Genomic DNA, 20,449 nt, shown 5'->3' with positions numbered 1-20,449 from the left:
CAGCCATGTGGATGAGTCACGGCCATTGCTTGGCCAATGTGCTCTCTGTGAAAGCCTGAGAGAATGTTTTCTCTCCATGTGACTCTCCTTAGGCACATTCTACATCATCCATCACTTTCCTCTTTGGCGGGCAGGGTGGGTTAGGTGCTGCAGAGTGGTGGGGGGGCATTCCAAGGGGGTGGAACATGGTCTGACCCACGCTGAGCCTGGGCTGGGACCCGGAGTTGGTCCCACTGGCACAGGGTAGCCGGAAGCTCTCCGACTCACTCACTGGACCTGGGCTAGGACTGGGTCTGGGAGTTCCCAGAACGCGGCAGAAATTCCTACTCGGTGGGTGGGGTGGGGGAGGTACTGCGGAGTGGTGGGGGGCATCCCAAGGGAGTGGAAGAGGGTCTGACCCATGCTGCGCCTGGACTGGGACCCGGAGTTGGTCCCGCCAGCGCACGGTAGCCAGAAACTCTCCCCAGAATTTGCCTTTTTAAGGCTGAATAATATTCCATTATATGTATTTATCACCTTCTATTAATCAATTGTTTTGATAATGAATATTTGAGTTTCTTTACATTTTTAACACTATGAATAATATTGCTGTAAACATAGATATACAATTAATGATTTTAAAAAAATAGTGTCAGGGCCGGCCAAATAGCTCAGCAGATTAAAGCGCCTGCAAGCAGGTGTAGGGGCCAGGGGTCTGATTCCCGGGCCTGCCTGCCATGCCAGCCCCTCCCCCAAAGTGCACTGAGACAACAATTGAGACTGGGCGTGGTGGCGTGCGCCTGTTATCCCAGCTCTTCAGAGGCTGTAAACAGGTGGATCACTACAAGTCCAATCTAGTAGTGAGACCCTGAACACCCTGCAGACCCTTCCCTAAAAACAATAAAAATAAATAAAAACAAAAAATGTCAGTGACTTCTAAGTCACTGTTAGTGTTGCAAGTTTGTTCACTTTTTCCCTTTAGAAAACATTTTGGTTTCCCTTGTCAACAATATCTCAGAAGTTAAAAGCCATTCAGAAGCTACATATATTTGCTTCTTTATACAATAACAGGTTTTTAAAAAATAAATGCTAATGAAAAATCTCATCCTAAGAAAAGCAAAGTAGCTAGCTAATTAGAGCTCAGCCCAGAAGCCCCCTCCAGTCTAGTACTAGCAGAAATAAGCGGGGGTATTTGCCCTGTTTCCATGTTGGTGAGAGTACAATAGAAAGAAAACCAGGCGTCACCTCCAACCTGTTCCAAATTTCTCATCCTTTATAGCATCTCAGTATTAGTATACTTGCCACTCTTTTTAGTTTCAAAATAAATAGCTCCTTTTGGATAGCCACACAACATTGAAATTGAATTAATCTGAGGTTAATATATGTTATTATAAACTTTTGCATTAAAGTCATACTCCAAGGGCCAGCCAAATAGCTCAGCAGATTAAAGTGCCTGCAAGCAGGCACACTGGCCAGGGTTCAACCCCCGGTCCTGCCATGCCAGCCCCGCCCCCCAGGGCACACTGAGAGGGCAACTGAGACTGAGTATTGTGGCACACACCTGTCATCCCAGCTATTGGGAGGCTGTAAACAGGCAGATCACTATGAGTCCATCTAGTAGTGAGACCCTATAGACCCTCCCCTAAAAATACAAAAACTAAACTAAATTAAAATACAATAAAATCATACTCCATAGTTTCTTTTCCAGCCAAGACTCCACCAATAAATTCCACTGGTTTGTCAGATTATACCAAAAAGCAAAGACTACTCTGAAATTACAGTCATTCCACACACATCATGTTCCTCCATGGCATGAGTTAACAGTTGAACTGGGAAAACATGTTTTCTGTTTTTCTGCTTTTGTTGGTATTAGTAAAAACTATAGGCAAAAATCTTGGTTCAGACAGCCATGAACACTTTATACCAACAACAGCTTGGCTACATTGTCAGAGAGAGGTTTTTATTTCAGTACACTGCTTCTGTAATTCACTTCTAAGTACAGGGTTATGAAATTTAATTAGAGTAACTTTAGCTGCCTAAAAGCAATACATGCTATGACTTATACTTGTTTGTTTCTTCCTCTCTTGGGAGTCTCTTAGAATTATCCAACTCATCCTGAATGTGTAAAGAAAGTCTCTTAATTCCCCTATGGTTGTTTAATTTTCTTCCTTGGCTTTGGTTCATCACAAATATTTTGGCTGGTGTTTCAGCTCATTCTGAAGGCTTGAATTTCGAGTTTCACTTCTGGTATTCACTCTGCTATCAGCATGAGGAGCTGGTTAGCAAAAGAAGGTGAGCAAGTATTCTAAGAAAGAAAAGAAATCCCCATGAAGGTGTTAGCAAACATGGCCCTTTCTGTACAACACAGATCACATTGGCCTCACCCACAGAAAAATTACAGCACAATATCTGGATGTGGAAAGCCAGTAATTTACCACTACCCTAAATTTACACACATACTGTTGAGATTCTGCCATTGCTGATACAATCTTACTCATATCTTTGATGTAATAAGAAGTTACACATCTGTATCTTTAGTCAAATGGTGCTCACATGAAGAAGCAGCTTGTAATTCAGCCTCTGTGATGAGAACTACCGCGCAAGGCCGTGCAGCACGCCCACACAGCAGCATTCAAGCCTTGTTCAGGACACATTTGAAATGTTTCCTCTAAAGCAGTAACTTGCTGTAATAGTCACATGGGTTGCTTGACTTATTGATTTCACTAGGCAATTCAATTAGCAGGCATAGATAAGACCTGAAGGTTTTTTCACGCAAGATACTCAAACCACTGCATTGTCAAATGTATTGTTATAGGACATACCGCAAAGATTCTTTGAGTGCATAATTTAGCAAAATCTTAGTTTGTTTAAGGCCATAGCAACCTACAAGTAACAAAATCAGACACTACTATTTCTGTGACTGTGTTACTTCTAAAGAGCCAAAAGCCCTCCCTACACTTGTGCTACATCACTGAGACAGCTTGGAGGCAATTGTCAGTTATCTTCACCTTAATAGAGACATTGTGATATGAAAGATAAGGAACCTGTCCAAGGATATGGACTAAAATAAATAAATAAAAGTGAAGGGGGTAAGAGAAAAAAATGAAAGAAAACAAAAAGAAGAAGACAATATAACTATAATGCAATTCAGATCTCCAGATGTTCCCTGCCTGAGTTTTTTTCCATTTGAGTCACTTTTCTACCTATTCATCTTAAATTATTCCTCACCCACTATAGGCACTTGCAAAAGCCATTTTATTGAGATCTAAATCCACTTCACAAGTATTTCCTATTTCCTACAGGGTCCATGAACTTTTAACATTATGGGGAAATAGAAAAGTATTTGTTAGACATTGCTTTAAAAACATGGACACTATCTCATAGCCATCTTCTAAAAGGCAGATGGAACTGAATTTTCACAAAGAAAATCTATGTGAGTTCATTACCTGAAAGTACACAGTGTGAATTCACAAATAATTTACATGAATCCCACATGCTGCTGGGAAAATATTAAATAACTTCAAGTATGGTTGCTGCCTTCAAAAACTGTGCAATTTGGTCAGTCAGCCAACCAACTGACTAATTAGCCAGCTCCACACAGGGAATAAAGAAATGAAAGCCATACATTCCCAGAATTATACATGCATAGTTTCACTACATTGTAAGTGCTAAAATGCTGCTATAATATTTAATACATGGAAAACAATATATTCTCTTTGGTGGGGAGAGATTCCTCAGAGAATGTTTCATAGAAAAATATTTAGAGGAGCTATCTGAAAAACAGGATTTTATCTGGCAAAGAGGGGTCACAAGAGGATTTCTAAAAAAGAAAAAGAGTATGAACTAAAATGTAGAAGCTTTAGTATTGATGGCATTTAGCAGGAGAGTTGTGAGAAGCTGACAGGTGGAGAAATCAAATTGTGCAGGACCTACAACAAAAGTTTCATTTCTTAGGAAATGGAGACCCATTGCAAAGTCCAAGCAGTTAAATGAATATGTCAGTTTGGAAAAGATGGTTTTAAGCTGAATAAGAGAAAAGCCTGTGAGCTATTTCATTAACCAGAAAGAGATAGAGATATTCCACTTCACTGCTAAGTAAAATCTTCCGTAATAATAGAGAAATACCATATCTGTGCTGTGAAACACGGTAGGCATTTGCTTTCTCTCACTGGTCAATAGATAAGTTTAAGTTTCCATGTGTGCCTAGTGGCTGCCATATTGCACAACAAAAAAGAAAGAAAGAAAGAAAGAAAGAAAGAAAGAAAGAAAGAAAGAAAGAAAGAAAGAAGGAAAGAAAGAAAGAAGGTAGCACTAGTTAAGCCTAAAAGGGGTTTTTCCAATGGCAAGGTGCAACTGGTGGGTTAAGAAACTTACGAGTGGTAAGAATGGGATTTTGGTTCAGTGGTAGGGCACTTACGTCACATGTGCAGGACCCTGAGTTTGATCCCAAGTACAAAAAAAAAAACTATGTAGTAGGTAACACTTGGAAGAGTTTTCATAAAAGAAAAGAATAAAATAGAGGAGAACAAATGTAATAGAAAACAAAATATCAACATGCACTATGAAATATTATTCTGCGATGTTTGTTTCAGTTTTATGAATATGTACCATTATGTACCCTGGGCCACAGATAAACTGTATTTTCCCTCTTTATTGTGTTTAAAATATTTAAAGTCATTTTCTTGCAGAAAAGCATTATTCACCTATGTACAAAAGATAACTCTGGACTTTTCAAGACTTTGCTAATTGTTATATTTTTTTGAAATTTTTAAACGGACTTTATTATTAGAACAGGTTTTGTTTTTGTTTTTGTTTTTGTTTTGTTTTTGGGTAGTACCAAGGATCGAACTCAGGACCTTGCACTTGCCAGGCAAGCACTTATTCCACTGAGCCATCTTTCTGGCCCAAGAAGAGTTTTAGATTTATAGAAAAGTCAAGAAGATAATACAAACTTCCCCTATACCTTAGACTCAGTTTCACCTCTTGAAATTTTTTTTTTCCTGTACCAGGGATCAAACTCAGGACCTTGCACTTGTCAGTCAGGCATTTATGCTGCTGAGCTATCTTCCCAACCCTCTCTTGAAATCTTAAATAGTACATCACATATTTTTTTCTTTTTTTATTTTTTAGAGTGAGTACAAATTAGAATCAAAACAGAAAAAAATGCAAATGATACAGATTTTCACTTAACAAAGTAATATGAATTTCACAGAATTTGTTGTAATGCAAAGTGTTCCAGTTATTCATATTATCAGATATATGCATGCAAAATTGGAAAAAGAAAGAAAAAAGGAAATGTACAGTACATTAAGTGGAGGAAAAAGTAAAAACAATTGAAAAAATGACGCAAAACAAATTAAAGCACAACTTCTTTCCATAAACCAGCAGAAATGCACAGTGCAGTTGTCAAAATCATCTTGCTTACATACATAGATATATCTCTTCCCCTCACTCCCTGTCCTGTCCTTCTCCTCAGCTCAGTAACTCTTTCCTTTTGAATAAATTCATTCCCTTTTCCCAGTATCTACTGTACCCTTCAGATTCCATTTTTCTCTTTCAGATCCTCACACTCAGGAGACAATATGATGCTTGCACATACCGATCTGATTTATTGCACTTAAGGGTGTGTTTTCTAGTTGTATCCATTTACTGACAAAAGACTCAAATTTATCCTGTTTATAGCAGAATAAAACTCAAGTGTGTAAAAATATCACATCTTCCTTATCCATTCTTCAGTTGATGAGCATCTGGGTTGTATCCAGGATTTAGCTATAACAAATTGCAATGCTATAAACATGGAATGCACATATATTGCTGCAAAATACAGTTTTCAGTTCTTTTGGAAAAATAACCAGGTGGACAATAGCTGGCTTGAATAGGATCTCCAGTCTTAGCTTTTGAAGGAATCTCCACATATATTTCCATAGTGGTTGTGGCAGTCTGCAGTCCTACCAACAGTGCAGAAGGGTTCCTTTGTCCCCACAGCATCTCCAGCACTTGCTATTGGCCATTCTTGATGTTAGCCATTCTTTCTGGGTGAGATGGAGTCTCAGTGTTTTTTTAAATTTGTATTTCTCAAATGACCAATGATGTTGAACACTAGTTTCATATATTTACTTGTCATTTGTATTTCTTCCTCTGAAAAGTGTATATTCATCTCAGATGCCCATTTTTGGATTAGGTCTTTGAATTTCAGGGGACCTGATTTTTTAAACCTTTGTATGTTCTAGATAGAAGGCTTTTGTTGGAGGGACAGTTGGCTCTAATTTTTTCCCAGTTAGTTGATTTTCTTTTTACTTTGTTGGAGATTTGTTTTGAAATACAAAAACTTTTCAAAAAGATGAGATCCCACTTGGTTGATTCTTTGAAGAATTCCACATGCCGTTTGGTTTTTGTTCATGAACTCTCTATCTACCCCTATGTTTTTAAGATTTCTACCTACATTTTCCTCCAGAAGATTTAGTGTTTCCATATTAATATTTAAATATTTGATCCATTTTGACTGTAGGTTTGTGCATGGTGATAGGCATGGGTCTAGTTTTAGCTTTCAGCTTGTGGAAAGCCAGTTTTTCAGCATCATTTATTAAAGAGGCTATCTTTCTCTCAGTGAGCATCTTTGGCCCCTTTATCAAAGACAAGGCTTCTGAGTGTGTTTGAAGTTGTGTCTACATCTTTTAATATGGTTCACTGATTCTCAGGTCTGTCTCTATTTCTGTACCATGCTGATTTTATCATGGTACCTTTATTATACTATAAGTACAATTTCAGGCCAGGGATTGTGCTATCTCCTGCCTTTCCTTTGTTTCCCAGGATTGCTTTTGGTATTCTGGGTCTCTTCTGATTCCAAATTAATTTGAGCAAAATTTTCTCTAGCTCTGTGAGGGATACTAATGGTATTTTAATTGGGATTGCATTGACTATGTAAAGCAATTTTGGGTGTATGACCATTTTAAAAATGCTGGTCCTTCCTATCCAGGAACATGGAATCTTTTTCCATTTTCTCAAATCCTCTTTAGTCTCTTTTCTCAGAGTACTATAATTTGCACTGTATAAATCTTTTATGTCCTTTTTGAGATTGATTCCTAAATATTTCCTTTTTTTTTTTTGGATGTTATTCTGAAAGGTGTGGTTTCTCAGTGTGTTCATTGTTGGTGTACAAAAATGCTACTGATTTATGGGTGTTGACTTTGTATCCTGCTAGGTTGCTGAATTTGGTGATTAAATCTGCAAGACTCTTGATGGAGTTCTTGAAGTCCTCTATGTAGAATACCATGTCATCTGCAAATAATGGTAATTTCACTTCTTCTTTTCCAATCCTTATTCCTATTATTTGTCTCTCTATTCTAATTGTTCTGGCTAATGTTTCCAGAACTATACTGAAAAGGAGTAGAGACAGTGGACTTCCTTGTCTTGTTCCTGATTTTAAAGTGAAGGCCTTCAGTTATTGCCCATGTAGTATAATGTTTTTCATAGCTGGCTTTTATCAGGTTGAAATATAGACCATGGATTCTAATTCTCTGTAGGGTTTTTATAATAAATGAGTGTTGGGCTTTGTCAAAAGCTTTTTCTGCATCTATTGAGATTATCATGTGGTTTTTCTTCTTGGTTCTATTGATGTGGTGGATTACATTTATAGATTTGCATATGTTGACTCATCCCTCTGTTCTTGGAATGAGTCCCACTTGATCATTGTGTATAATCTTCTTGATGATTTGCTGCATTCTGTTTGCTAGTAATTTATTGAAGATTTTTCCATCTATATTCATTAGAGAGATTGGCCTGTAGTTCTCTTTTTTAGTTGTTTCTTTCTCTGGTTTTGGAATCAGTAATAATTGCCTCCAGGAACTAGTTTGTGAGAATTGTTTCCCTTTCAATTTCATTGAAGCATTTGAAAAAAGTTGGCATTAAATCTTCTCTAAATTTCTTGTAGAATTCTCCTGTGAATCCATCAGGATTGGGGCTTTTCTTTGTCGGTAGGATTTTTTTATACTCATTCAGAGTCTGCATATTTTTTTACTAAGCTTTGACATTTCATATATATCTAGGAAACTGTCCATTTCCTCTGTGTTTTCTATCTTATGAGAGTAAAGATTTTGGAAATAGGTATTGATGGTCTTCTGAATTTCTCTAGGGTCTGTAGTGATTTCACTCTTTTCTGTTCTTTATTGCACAAATTTTGATTTTTACTTTCCTTTTTTGGATTAGGTTGGTTAGGGGTTTATCAATTTTATTTATTCTTTGAAAGAACCAACTCAATTCATTTGTTCTTTCTATTGTTTTGTCTTCAATGCATAATTTCTGCTCTAACCTTTATAATTTCCTGCCTTCCTTGGGTTTTGGGCTTGACTTGCTCTTCTTTTTCTAGCAGCTTGAGGTACAGCATGAGATGATTTATTTCAGCTTCTTCTGTTTTCCTAATGTGCAAATTTACTGCTATAATTTTTTTCTCTTAAGACCGGTTTCACTGCATCCTACAGGTTTCAGTAATTTCTATCTGCATTTTCATTTAATTGTAAATACTTTTTAATTTCTTCTTTAATTTCATTTGTGACCTATTGTGTGTTTAGGATGTTGTTATTTAAATTCCATGTGTTAATGTAATTTCTTCTGTCAATAATTTCAGTTTTATTGCACAGATACTATGCATGGGATAATTTTAATTCCTTTGCATTTACTTAAGAGTGCTCTGTGTACTAGTATATAGTCTATTTTTGAGAATGTCCCATGTGCAGCTGAGAAAAATGTGTATTCTGTTGCTGCTGGGTGAAACACTCAGTAAAGGTCTACCAAATGAATTTCATCACGTTTGGTTTATTTCTGTTATTTCTTTGCTGATATTTTGCCTAGTTGGTCTCTCTTTGTGACAGTGGCATGTTAAAATCCCCCATTACTTTTCTATTATTGCCCATTTGATTTTTCATGTTTGTTAAAATTTGTCTTATGTAGGAGGGTTCTTCTACATTGGGTGCATATATATTTATCATTGTTATCTCTTCTCATTGCAGTTTTCCCTTAACAAGTATATAGTGACCTTCTTTATCTCTTTGGATGATTTTTGGTTTGAAGTTGGTATTGTCAGCAAACAGGATAGCTACCCCTGATTTTTTCTGATTTCCTGTGGCATGGAGGATTATTTTCCACTTTTGACTTTTAGTCTGTGAATTGCCTTTTGAGTTAAATGTGTTTCTTGTATACAGTATATTGTTGGATTTTATTTCTTAATCCACTCTGCTAGTCTGTTTCTTTCGATTGATGAATTCAGGCCTCTTATATTGATGGCTATAACTGATACATATTCACTTATCTTTATCATGTTATTTTCCTGTTAGAAGTTCTTGAAGCTGTAATTACTTCTGTCTCTTTCTAGAACATCTGTCAGTATTTTTTGTGGGGTTGGTTTGGTGGTCATGAATTTCTTCAATTTTCTTTGTCATAGAAGGATCTTATTTTGCCATTGAATTTGATAGATAGTTTTGTAGGGTACTTCAATCTGGGCTGAAGGTTTTTTGGGGTTTTTTGGGGGGGGTTGTTTGTTTGTTTTGTTTTGCAGTACCGGGGATTGAACTGAGGACCCTGCACTTGCCAGGCAAGCACTTATTCTACTGAGCTATCTCCCCGACCCTGGAAGTTATTTTCTCTCAGGACCTGAAATACTTCACTCTGAGTGCTTCCTGATTTTATGGTTTGTGTTGAAACATCTGCCTTGATTCTGATGGGCTTTCCATTGTAGATGATCTGTTTCTTCTCTCTAGCAGCTTTTAATATTCTATTCTTCTGCTGAATTTCTGATCTTGATTATTATGTGCCTAGGTATAGATTTATTGTGATTATGGCCGTATGGAGTTTATTTTGTTTGGGGGGAGTGTTTGTTTGTTTGTTTGTTTTGCTGACTCAGGCTGCTTAAAAGGCAGGTCTGGTGCAGCATGCGAAGCTTGGGTTTGAACTGCGGTCCCCTGCATCTAACTGAGTTTGGCCAAGAAAGAACTTGGTTTTCAAGATTCTTGAAAAAGTTGAAAAATCTTGAAAGTGGTTTTTCAAGATTTCAGTGATGTTCTTAATTTCCTGGATATCTGTCTAAATCTGTTCCATACATTCTAATTCTTTCCTGTATTGTTCATTAAGTGTTTCCATCATTTTTCTATTCTCCTCTATTTTTTTTTATTTTTTATTTTTTTATTTTTGTCTTCTTTAGCTGTCTGAGCAAATCTCTCACTAGAGTTTTCCCTTGGTTTTGGACCTGAGTGATTATTTCTTTTCTAATTTCTTCTATAGCCTGATGGACTTGTTTCTTTACTTCAGTTACTATCATTTCAGAGATTTCAGGGTGTGTGATTTCCAAGCTCTTGGATGTCTTTGTTTCTTGGATTTACTCTGGGTGGCCTAGAGGATTAAAATTGCCTTTCACTCCTGCGTTTTGGCATTTTTGAAGCTCCCAGGAATCACCCAGATTGAGATTCACAGGCCGCCCAGAGTCTGCCAAAGTTCTTAAATGGCTCCAGGAAAGGTTTGTACCTGCTGGTGCTGGGTCCACAGATGGCCTCTGTCCTGCATCCTGCAGGCCACTCAGAGTCTTCGTATGTTCCTAAAAGTTTGGAGCAGCACCAGCAAAGGCTCCTCACCTGCACACTGGGGACTAAGGAAGGTCAGATCTTAGCAGAGTCCCACAGGCTGCCCAGAGGCTACCAAAGTTTTTTATATCACATGTGTTACAATGAGACAATATTAGTATGCAATTGTTAATTAAATTCCTTGCTTTATATTTATTTACCTTTTATTTCTGTCATTTTTATGATTTGGGATTCCATTTGAGGAACCACATTATAATTAGTCATCAATCTTAAGCTTCAATGAGCTGTGACCATGTTTTACATTCTGATTCTTTCTTGGTGACTTTGAGAGTTCTGAGGGCCCCTAGTCAAATATCTTTTAGGACAGCTTTTTACTGGAACTTATCAACTTTTATGATGATTAGATTTGTGGGCTGTTGAGAAGACTACAGAGGTAAAGAACCACTTCATGGCATTGTCTCTATTATTATCAACATGATTAACTACGATCAGACCTTGTTCAACTGGTGTCTCAGTTACTTTTCACTCATTGCTGGGACAAAATAATGGGCACCCGAAGAAGGAAAGGTTTATTTATTTAGCTCACAATTTTTGTAGGTTTCAGTCCATACTAGGCTGGCTCCAAGGCAGAATGCCACATGGCAGTGGGCAGCATTTCATGGTGGCAGAAAATAGCAACCAAAAAAAAAAAAAAAAAAAAAAAAAAAAAAAAAAAAAAAAAAAAAAAGAGCAAGGAGAGGGGCATTGGCAGAGAGCAAGCCTCTCTCCCTTATATTATATCCAAGCTATTTGCCTCGTGCTGGGTATAGTACTCACACCCATAACTCCAGCATTGAATCATGAATTAATCACAAACTCTAGAAACTACCTCATGACTATATGTGTCTTTGGGGGCAACAACTAAACACAAACCATAACAGCTGGGCATGCTTAATAGCCCTCTTCACTGTAAAATTACTTTTAATTCTCCTTTCTGTACTGTACTCTTTTGAAGGAAATCACTGAACTACTAATTTTGTTTCATAAATAAATTACTTAAAGAAAATTTTTAACCAGGGATATAGTTCCACAGCACAGTGCCTGCCTGGCAAGTGTGAAGCCCTAAATTCAATTTCTGGTACCAAAAAAAAAGAAAAAAGAAAAAGAAAAGTTTGCATTTGAGTATGTCATACTGAGCTCTTTCCAGAGAGGTCTACTTCTGAATGAAGAATAGAATGTCTCTCTGGAACAGGCTGTACACTTCTTGTCATTTGTCAGATTTCAGGTTGAAAATTTAAGCACAAAAAGACTGAGGAATTGATACAGAATTCCAAACTGAATTAGGAAGCAGTTACCCCCAAGTCAATTGTTGGTCCTTTTGACTTTCAGCTTTAGGTTCTGATTCTGATGTTCCAGACTTAAATTTAGCCCAACTATGTTAGGTCTTTTTTATTCAGAAAGGAAGTTAATTTTTTAAAAAGAAATCCTTTATTAATAAAATCCCAGTGTCGAGTACTTGTTCTTTAGACAAGGGAGGGCTGCAGTATCACATCTTCTGCAAAATTCTAAGTAAATGTCATTGTCCCATACTACCTGAAACCCATCCTTCACTGCAGTTGCCTAACTTCTTACCACTCCTGTTCCCAAGGACAAAAAACAACAAAGAACTTCATGAGCAAGTCTAGCCACTACCTCTCCTCTGTATTCCCTTTATACTGGCTTTGTGTCCTGACTCAGACAAAAGGTTTTATGTTAGCAGGTGTGTCTTTATGCTTGCTACACTTGCTTACTTTCTTAGCCATTCCAGTTGGAACAGAGCTCCACTCCCTAACAATGTGTGTTCCAAACCATTTCCCTCTCAGTCTGGAAAAGGAGATGAAACTTATTCTCCTTCCCCACTGCACAGAAATCCAGTGAAAGAAAACTCTTTACCTGTTGGTTGAAAGGATAGTGACATTCAAAATAAAAATTGACAAGTAAGTCTCCATTTAAGGATGACATAACTCTTTAAAGAAATTATAATTCTTTAAATTCTTCATTTTCACCATGTTCCTGTTCCACCAGTGGGGTTCTGTTTAGGACTCCATTTCTTCCATTTGGTTCTCAAGATAATAATGACCCTCCTTGACCCCTAATCTGGCAAAGCTCCCCTTTGAGCCTTTCCTCCACACTGATATACATTACTAATAGGAATTTTAGGCTTTATTAGTTCCCAATAATAATTACAATCAATACACATTCAGCCTTTCAGTGGCAGGACAAGAATCTGAATTATAGAACATCAGGAATATATCCCATCAAAGAATGGGATAAGGTCTGGGAAAACTGAAAGAAAGTGGGACTGGGGCTTCCTACATGTCCTTCACACCTGCTTGCATTCTCTTCACTTGACCTTAGAAGAACACAAGAATCTCCATTAGAATTCCTACTTCTTCCAATGTGAATTCATAGGACTGATGTGAATCCATGACAGTCGCATATGTGTCAGTCACTTGAACTTGGCTTGACAAATTAGATTAACACCTTTCAACTTAATACCAGTTTAATATTACCCCATGGCTTGGTCTTTTTCCTTAAAGTGGGTCATTTGGTTTGAGAGAGCTTTATAGTCCACCCAGATACCCGCACTCTAGGATACACTTTAGCTACTTCACATAGGTTTTAAAATATGTTTTGGTGGAATACACTTAGCTAGATTATAATACTTGAGGGCAATAGCCATGACTGTTTTGTTCAACATAGCATATTGACTGTAATTCCCACAGAATATGCACTGGAATATTCTGAGTGCAAATATTCACATGCTGAAAATTGTTTTCAATCAATAAGTGAAAGTAAAGGAGAAGGGAAAATCTTTAAGTAAAGCACTTCTTCCATATGTAGGTTCCTTTTTTTGATTTATATTAATTTATTTTTTCCCATAATTTTATTAAAACAAATAGCAATGAGACAGTTTCAAACCAAATTGGTAGGACAGTTTCAATAATTAACATATTGCATACATTCTTCCTAGTGGTTAATTGCTGTACAAGATGCGGACATGATATCCTATTTACAAACACTATTAGAACAAATCCCTCTTTTCATTAAGAGAATGCAACTATGTATCTATTCTAACCATTTTGAATACACAGATACAAAATGAACATTCATCTGTATCCCCTTTTTTTGTTTAGTTCTGTTATTTGAATATTATAGGTGTGCTAACTCAGCAAAATATTCAAAGAGTCCAGTGGTCCATAATAGTATTGGGTCTTCCACTTCACTGACAATGTCAGAAATTATTGACCTGAGTCCCCTACAGCTCAATATATGTAGTAAGGATTTAGGCCTTACTTGTATTACTGTCAGTCTTGAAAGCAGTTCTAAGCAGTACAGATTATTATCTCCCCAGATAAAGACATTGAGGACAAGGACAAGTAGGTGACTACCCAAGGTCATAGAGCCAATAAGTAGAAGAATAAGACTTTGGATCATTGTGTAGTGTATCTTTATTCCCATACACTCTACATTGTACCAGTAAGATAAAAGCAATTTCTAAACTATAAGTAATCCTGTGAAAGTGATAATTGTTTCCTTATTGGGAAAATGATGATAAATTAAATCCATTAGGCATGTTAGAATAGTATACTATAATGGTCTTCTCTGAAGATTTTACCATGGCTTTAAAACGACAGCATAAAGCCTTCCATTGGGCTGAGGGATCCATTTCTGCAGTGACTGCTGACTTTATCTGATCCCCCACTTTTTACAGGGAATATCAAGTATTTTGTTTTTCACTGGGTCCTCCTAAGAACTACAGTCCCCCAGATGATGGGCTCCTTTAGAAGACCCTGCCCTCCCCATCACCCAAGGACCTCATTTAGTGTCCAGCCTCCTGTAATAGCACTGTAGAGTGGGTAGCTTATCAACCAGAGGGAAACACTTCTCTCAGTTCTGGAGCCTTGAAGTCCAGGACCAAGGCTTTGCAGAATCAGCATCTAATGAGGGCCTCTCCCTGGTTTGCAGACAGCTATCTTCTCACTGTGTCCTCACTCAACAGACGGGGAAAGGGCACTTTCTGGCATCACTCTAATCCCACGTGTGAGGGCTTTGCCTTGGTGTCATCACATTCTGGGGCCCTTTGCACATAATACAATCATTTTTGGGCTTAAGATTTTAACATAGAATTTCAGTGCCTGCATATTCAGCCTATAGCAAGTGCCACCAGACGGGTTCAGCATCAGACCAGGAGCTCATGGAGGTGCACCAGAGTTTGTTCCATCAATGCCACCTCTAAATAAACAAGCTCATTAAAAATCTAGGTGAGTTTGAAAAGCCACCGGGTTCAGAGGAATTGTTAAAAAAAAAAAAAAGAAAGAAAGAAAGAAAGAAAGAAAGAAGTGATTTTCTCTTTTCCTATACATGGAGAATTACCTTTTAAGAAAACATAACTAAACATAAGAAGAATCACTGTGTATTTGAGTAAACTTTTCAAGTCATTGGGTAGGATATGGCATTGGGTCTTTAAAGAAGTAGGTAAATTAATTTCACATTCTATTGTGAAAAACCAAGGTTTTAAGATATTTGCTGCAATTTAGTTCTAGGTTGCTTACAGATAATTAATTTTGTGGCATTTCTATTATCTTATTTCCATAAAATTGGACTCTTTCCCCAGCTCCCTTCTTAGCATGTTTTTGTGTAGTGTGCAATCCCAATCCCTTATTCACTGTGTGCTTGTTACATGACCCAGAAGAGCCCCTCCCATCTGCAGTGCCTTTCAGGACAGAATCCTTCTGAGGCCATTGCTGTTCTGTGTATATTCACCAAATGAATAAATTTTCCTACACACAGTATTAATCAAATAGTATAAAATTTTTCATTCTAATAGTGCATGTCACCATATAGGGCAAAATAGATTCATAAGAAAGGAAAAATATATTACCTAAGTAAATCTATAACCTAAAATAATGTACATTCTAAGAATGGATTATAGCAGATGGCCTACTAATAATAACCACCTGTGTCCCTTCTCACCTTTTCATGGAAGAAACAAATAATAAACAACACTTAAATTTCCTTTGCATCCATAAGAAGAAAATGAAACAAAGGCAGGAGGGCAACCAGTGCCTTTGTGGAATGACAGACTTCATGAGATTTGAATTGAGATGTAACAATAAAAGCAATTTTCATGTATCAGAAATGGCGACTTAGAGGGCCAAGAAATGAAAGACTGTGGAAACTCAAGAAGAAAATGTCTAAATCCTAAGTGGCTAAGTTGTTGGCAGTATGGTAGTATGTGTAAAATGGCCAGATTTTAAATCATTGTAAATTTGGGGTATTTGTGACCCAGGCCTCACCCTACATCTTTCCTTGGTGTAATATCTGTTGCATGTGTCTCATCTCTTATTTTTTTAATTGACTGATTCATTGACTTTCAGCAGCATAAAATAATAAACATTGGTTGTCTCTATTTCTAAGGCTCAGGAATCTGGACACCACTAACTTGGTGCCTGTGGCTCCAGATCGCTCACAAGCCTGTAATTAATATCCACAGAATGACCTGGAGAAAAATTAGTACACCTTAAACACTACAATATGGAGAAAAAAGTCAATGATGTATCCAAACAAACAATAGTGTCTTATTTATAAAATTGAAAGGCATACTCAGAACACTTCAAACAGATATTCACGACATAGTTAATTCTAAAAGAGTGATGCCCATAGGAAGAGTAGAGAAATTGATTTTTTAAAATGATTGATATCCAAAATCATTTCAACTTGCCTTTATATTGCAGTGTCATGTACTTAAGCTAAACTCTTCCTCAACTCCAACCCACAACAGCCTCTCCCAGTTAATAATAACATGGCTTCCCTCACTCATGGGTTAAAGACAACAGCCTTTCCTCCATTTCTGCATGCAGGGTGGCCCTCCCACTTCTTCAGGTTCTCCTTCCTAAGGGTAATGAGTGTCTGTCTGAGCACTCTTTACTTCATCTTTGTCTACTGCAGCCTGACAGGATATCTCATTAATGTACTTCAGGCTCCCTCTCAGTTACTACAACTGCCCTAAACTCTGATGATTTAGGGGAAAGCAAGTGTGGGTGCCCATGCAGAAAACTTTTCAGACTTAAATCACCTAGAACAGTCTAAGATCTCAAACAGTGCTAACTCTGAGTTTTCACTGCTTTCACCTATCTGTAGAAAATTTTCATGCCAGGGTACTCTAACTCCCTGCAATCATCACTGGGCTGTAGTTGGAATGTTTATTATGCCTCTTTCAAAATTCATGTTGCAATCAAATCTCCAAAGCAATAGTATTAAGAGGTGGAGTCTTTAGGAAGTGGTTAGCTAATTAGGGCCTCTCCTCCCTTGTGGATGGGATTAGGCTTTTATAAAGAAGGCTGCACACAGCACTCATGCGTTTTGCCCTTCCATCTGTGGTAGAAACACCATGTAAGGACTGGCCTTCAAGTTGCCATCTTAGAAGCAAAGACAGGGCCTCCTCCCGACATCGTACCTGCCGGTGCTCCCATCTTGGACTTCTTAACTGCAGAACTGTGAGAAATAAATTTCTTTTATTTGTAAGTTACATGCTTCTAGGGTTTTGTTGTAACAGCACAAATGGGCTGTAGTACTCCTTCTGCTGCTCATTTCTTCTGATTAGCCCGCCTCATCTTCGCTCCTTTTCTACAGCCAGAACTGGCTTAAAAAGATGGAGGTAGCATCTCCCTGAAGTTCTGCCACCAGGATCAGGCTTTTATATCTAGCTTTTTAGTTCTCACTGTAGTTTCTGGGATGGTCAGAGGCTGACTTCTTTTCATGGGAAAGAAAAACTGTTTCCATTTTGTACTATCTGTCTATCTGAATTTTTCCATTCTTATTACAGGTAACTGTGACCTGGTCACACAAGGATTTTTTTTTTTTGAGATTTTGTAGAAATGGTCCTTTTCAAATATGTTGCTTCTTCTCAAATCCAAGCTCTATGAACATCAACAAAAGCTAACTGCATCCCACTAGCATTGAGACTATGAGTGCTCTATAATTATTTTTGATTGATTATTTCTCACTCATTTTGTTCAGCAAATATTTATGGGCCCCTTTTAGAGACCAATATTTATGCCAAGAATTGGTCTAGGATCTGGTGTTCAAACAGTGTCTCCCTTCAGGCTAAAGAGTTCACAGTCTTAGACAGAAAAGTACCTTGCTTCTACTCAAAAGAGAATTAAATAAAAGATACATTCATGCCCCAAAAAAGATGATCTTCAAAACATTTCACCTCTGACAAGGATAGCAAAAATTATCAAGACAGACTTTTATGACGTGATACCCAGGAATAAGCAGAGGTGCACTGGGGTGCACCTGAATTCCCCGTCACCCACTCCAGTGTCTCTAGAGGTCAGCAAGACTTTTGCAGATATCTTTCTAAGAAATGCTGAGTGCTTTTCTTTCTGGAAAATTTTACATATGGCTATAACTAAAGTCCCATTGGAAGGCCAGCAAAACATTTTTATAGAGGTTTCCTAAGCGCTGGATCCCCAAACCAAATGACCACTCAAAAGTACCCTCCGAGCATCCCATTTGTTTCAAGGGTCTCCAAGACCACCCACATATTCAGCGGTTAACTAGAACCCTGATGGCAAACCTTTCAGAGGCCAAGTGCCAAACTGAAACTGAAAACCCACTTATTTCTCACAAAGTACCAACACTACAGTTAAACCTGAATATTGAGGTTTTAGTTTAAGGGGATAAAAAACCTCACAATTAAAATCTTTTGTCTTACATAAAAATCACAATAATACCCACATCCGAGGTTCACCACCAGTGAACTAGAAGGACTCAACACATACTGTACTTGTACTCAAAGCTAAGATATTACAGTAAAATATACACCAGGATCAGCAGGAAAAGAAGACACAGGAGAAACTTTTCTGTAGGCGTCTGGTGTTGCTGTGAGCGAACACATAAACAAAAGCACATCAATGCCGTGTCATCATGGTAAACAACCAATACGTTACCTTGTGCTCTGTTGCTCAGAATACACACTCCAAAGGTTAGAGGTGTTAAATGAATTTCTAAAACTTACAGTACTTTCAGTTTATCATATATTTATTGGAAAATAACTCCATTGTAAGTCAAAGAGCATCTGTAGGAGTCATGTTCTTGCCAGAGAAATGCCCATTAGAGACTCAGTGACCAATGCACCTTTATACTGGGGTTTGTGAAGAGGACACTAGGCACACTTGGTCTGGAAATTTATAAAATTTCAGACCACCAGAGTATAGTAATTTTCACCATAAAGTACACCATGTGTAGAATCTAACCACAGTGAGACATTTTAACCTACTAGGGATTGGAGTGAACAGTTAACTCTCAGATTCCAGCCAAGGGTCAAACTCACTAGGCAGCCCCTCTGAAGACAGAAACTTCAAGCTTGCTAGATTTAAGTTTTCTGCATACCATTCTTCAATTTTTCTGTCAGAATACATGTTGCTGGAAATATAAAAGTTCATTATTATCTCTATTTGTATATGTACATATGGATAAAGAAAATGTGTTTAAAATCCATTTGAAGTAGTTTTATCATTAGAATTATTACTAGAAATTATTGTTTTAGAGAGATATTATTAACAATATAATTTCTTGGGCTGACCTGACAGCTCAGCAGACTAAAGCACATGTTTAGGCAGAGCACAGTGATCAGAGTTCATTCCCTGGTGTGCTGTGCCAGCCCCATCCCCAGGGCGCACTGAGACAGTGCCTGATCTACATAGTGAGACCCTGTACTAAATACATTATATATATATATATATATATATATATATATTCTGTAAATTATAGCAATTACTTTTAATAGTTGTGGCAATATTTTCTGTGACAATATATTATATTCATATATACAGTATTACATATTTATATAATATTATATAATGTCTATATAGTATTCGTATTAATAATCCATCCAACGATCTTTAACATTCACAGATATTAGCATGCAGAAGTCATGAAAATTTAAGGGAATTCTGTGCTTGGTTGCTTATTTTCTTTTTCTTTTCCTCTGTCATTTTCCTTAACAGGGTGGACTTTCTACAGCTTGAAGGAGCATCATGAGCATGGATTTCAGGCGTGTGAAAGAGTACTTCTCTTGGCTCTACTACCAATACCAAATCATCACATGCTGCGCTGTCTTGGAGCCCTGGGAGCAATCCATGTTCAACACCGTCGTCCTAACCATTGTTGCCATGGTGGTGTACACTGCCTACGTCTTCGTCCCGATCCACATTCGCCTGGCTTGGGAATTTTTCTCAAAAATATGTGGCTATCACAATACAATATCCAACTGATCTGATTTGCACTCTGTGAAATGAAATGGCATTGCACATTTATGTTGCTAACACTTACTGATTTAGGTGACTACTGTGCCATCGTTCGCTCTCTGGCCAGAAAAGCATTTTTCTCTTTGCACTCCTACATACTGCCTGGAGTTTCAGATAGATGCTTCTCTTGTTTCTTATGTATGTTCTACATTATGCTCTGACTATGGAAAACACAAAGCCTTTGCCTAACATACCATGCTCATTCAAATGAGAATTTATCACTTTTTTTAAAAAATTAAGATATCTTCATACAATTTTGTTTGGAAAATAAATTCATAAGGGACCCTACCAGAATTACATTAAAATGTTTCCTTGATATCTATTCTGTACTGATGGATATACTACCAAAAAAAAAAAAAATCCTCCATAGGCTACTGTTGAAAGTATCCTATCTTTGTTTACAATGTATAAAAAGATGTGAATGAATTATGTTGACTCATTAAAGTCTTATTTTCTAATAAACTGCCGATACCTAAAATTATTTTACTTCTTTTCATTAAATGTAGTTAAAATTATTTTACCTAAATGTAGAAGAGCAGGCTAGGAGAAATTGTTTTTGTTAAAACA

General features: G+C 37.3%; 1 protein-coding gene across 7 annotated transcripts in view; it reads left to right on the top strand.

Annotated features, from left to right (window-relative positions):
• The window catches only part of Sptssb (serine palmitoyltransferase small subunit B), a 47,338-nt gene extending 27,096 nt beyond the window's left edge, over positions 1-20,242 (top strand). Inside the window, exons 1-3 of one of the 7 annotated variants that reach the window (XM_023699738.1) lie at positions 5,582-5,602; positions 16,953-17,065; positions 19,583-20,242. In XM_023699738.1, the coding sequence (XP_023555506.1) occupies positions 19,613-19,849 (237 nt within the window). In that variant the 5' untranslated portion in view covers positions 5,582-5,602; positions 16,953-17,065; positions 19,583-19,612 and the 3' untranslated portion in view covers positions 19,850-20,242. The other 6 variants (XM_023699736.1, XM_023699737.1, XM_023699739.1 and 3 more) reach the window with 6 other exon arrangements.
• Positions 20,243-20,449: the final 207 nt, after the last annotated feature.

This window comes from Octodon degus, unplaced genomic scaffold (assembly GCF_000260255.1).
Source record: "Octodon degus isolate 3935 unplaced genomic scaffold, OctDeg1.0 scaffold00115, whole genome shotgun sequence".
NCBI lineage: Eukaryota > Metazoa > Chordata > Mammalia > Rodentia > Octodontidae > Octodon > Octodon degus.
Note: the sequence above shows the minus strand (reverse complement) of the source record. Positions and strands in the feature narration are given on the sequence as shown.